Source organism: Penaeus monodon, chromosome 27 (assembly GCF_015228065.2).
Source record: "Penaeus monodon isolate SGIC_2016 chromosome 27, NSTDA_Pmon_1, whole genome shotgun sequence".
NCBI classification, from domain to species: domain Eukaryota; kingdom Metazoa; phylum Arthropoda; class Malacostraca; order Decapoda; family Penaeidae; genus Penaeus; species Penaeus monodon.
The window spans coordinates 14,892,220-14,894,218 of NC_051412.1; the positions used below are offsets into that span (position 1 = coordinate 14,892,220).

The window sequence follows — 1,999 nt, forward strand, 5'->3', positions numbered from 1 at the left end:
AAAGCGAAGGCGTGATGTCAGTAACTTCAAAGACCTATCTAAGACTATTCATCTAACCTTTGAAAATTTATGACTCTACCAAGGCACTTAAATCAACAACATTCCAGGCCACCTTCTTCTTGTTCCAGTCCGTTCCCTTCTCTCTCTCTCTCAACGGACTCTTCAGCTATTGATTAATCTTTGATTCAACGAATTCATCCGCTCAAAATGGTTAGTAATTTTGCTTCAGAGAGATCAAATAAATGGATTACATTTTTGTTACAGTCTTCCTAGTCCTTGACAGACGTCGCGCACCACACCTCAAAGTTGGTCCTAATTATGATTATTTTTAGAAAGTGAAATAATGACATCACTAGAGTGTTTTCATGAGCTGCGTCCCAACCCCTGCTCACTGACTACGGAACAGAAAGATTTCAGTATAAGCGCTAAGCAGGATTAAAAAAAAAAAAAGAATGGAAAAAAATATGTCTTCATTATAAGCTATTCTTCCTGTTTGAAAAAAATATATATATATAAAGTTTTATTCTCTAACGAAGACTCGAATAATATACTGGAAATTCGCGCTAGTCAACAGAGACCAGCTTCAGTCAAAGCTAAGTTGAAAGATGTTTTCCTCTAGTATTTGGTGGGTTCGTGATACTAGGAGCAATACGCATCCTTAATCATGTAATTATCAGGTTTATATGTATAGGGCTATGTACATTTAATGTTTTTTTCTATAGTGTTGAACTCAAGTTACTGGAAGTTGTTGAGAGTGTCATGGTCTATTCTGTAATAACTATACAAAATCAAAGTTTGGTCCAAATTATTACCAAAATAGAGTTGAAAAGTTGTGCGAAAATGTTACATAAAAATATAATCTTCACTTCGAGTAGAAACTTATAGAGTGTTTTCTTACATGCTTACTCATACTCGATTTAAAAAAGTGAAGTAAATCAATCTCTTTGATCAGCTTTTGGGATATAAGTAGCAGAGGTTACACTAAGATTTTCTTGACACCTTTGGATAAGGAGACACATTCCGACGCTGGGAAAGGCGTCGGAAAAAGTGCCACCGATCAACAGCGACACAAAATATCTCTCTTCCTATTTTCTTTTCTCTCTTCTAGGGGGGAGGGGGCACCTGGAGGGAGGCTGCGGCGCGGGCGCGGACTTGGTCGGGGGCGCCGCGGCAGCGCTAGGGGCGAGGGTCGGCCCTCGGCCTACACGCCCGAGTGTCTTGAGCTCTTACTCGAGCTCTTCGAGGAGGACTTGGAGCCTTTCCTGGGCGTGGAGTGGTGTCGATCCAGTAGTCCTTGAGTCTCCAGCGGCGAGGTAGGTGTGAGGGACGACTCGGGGGTCGAGTCCAGGGGCTCCGTGGCGGCGTCGGGCTCCATCTCCTCGTCCTCCTCCAGGATGCGCGAGAGGACGGGCTCCAGCGACGCCGACGACATCATCCCGCTGACGTCGCTGACGGGGGACGAGCTGCCACCAGGCTCCTGCGGCATCGACGTCGGGCTCTCCTGCTTGCGCTCGGCCTCCGCCCGCGGCTTGAGTCCGCTCTTGCCGGCCGTCTCGAGCGAGGCGGGCGGCGTGACGCCGTTCTGCTGCGGCTTGTTCCGGCGCTCCCGGGTGGGCGTGGGCAGGCCGCTCTCGGCGTCGCGCACCAGCCGGTGGCCCGACTTGGAGCGCCCCAGCCGGCCCTGGATGTACTGGTTGAGCTCCTTCTCCTCGTTGTTGGACACGAAGCGGCTGATGGTGGTGAGCAGGCCGCCAAGGAACACGCAGAAGCAGCCGGTGCCCAGGAGGTCGCTGCGGCGCTCGGGCGTGGTGCTCTTCACGTAGCCGGGCACCAGCGACGTGATGGTGAGCATGAGGCCGATCACGATGAACACGAGCCCCACGTGGAACATGGTCACCTGGCCGAACAGCCGCTTGTTCTCCTTCTCCTCGTTGAAGTACACGCGGCCGTCCAGGCTGACGAGCGAGGGGCGCGGCGTGGACAGCGACCCCTGGCTCTC

The 1,999-nt window shown here is 50.6% G+C and overlaps 1 protein-coding gene across 1 annotated transcript in view; it reads right to left on the minus strand.

Moving 5' to 3' along the window:
* Positions 1-262: 262 nt before the first annotated feature.
* Positions 263-1,999, minus strand: part of LOC119590609 — a gene marked incomplete in the record, with an annotated part of 39,967 nt that continues 38,230 nt past the window's right edge. The window contains 1 exon segment of the mRNA XM_037939287.1: positions 263-1,999. Within this exon segment, the coding sequence (XP_037795215.1) occupies positions 1,202-1,999 (798 nt within the window).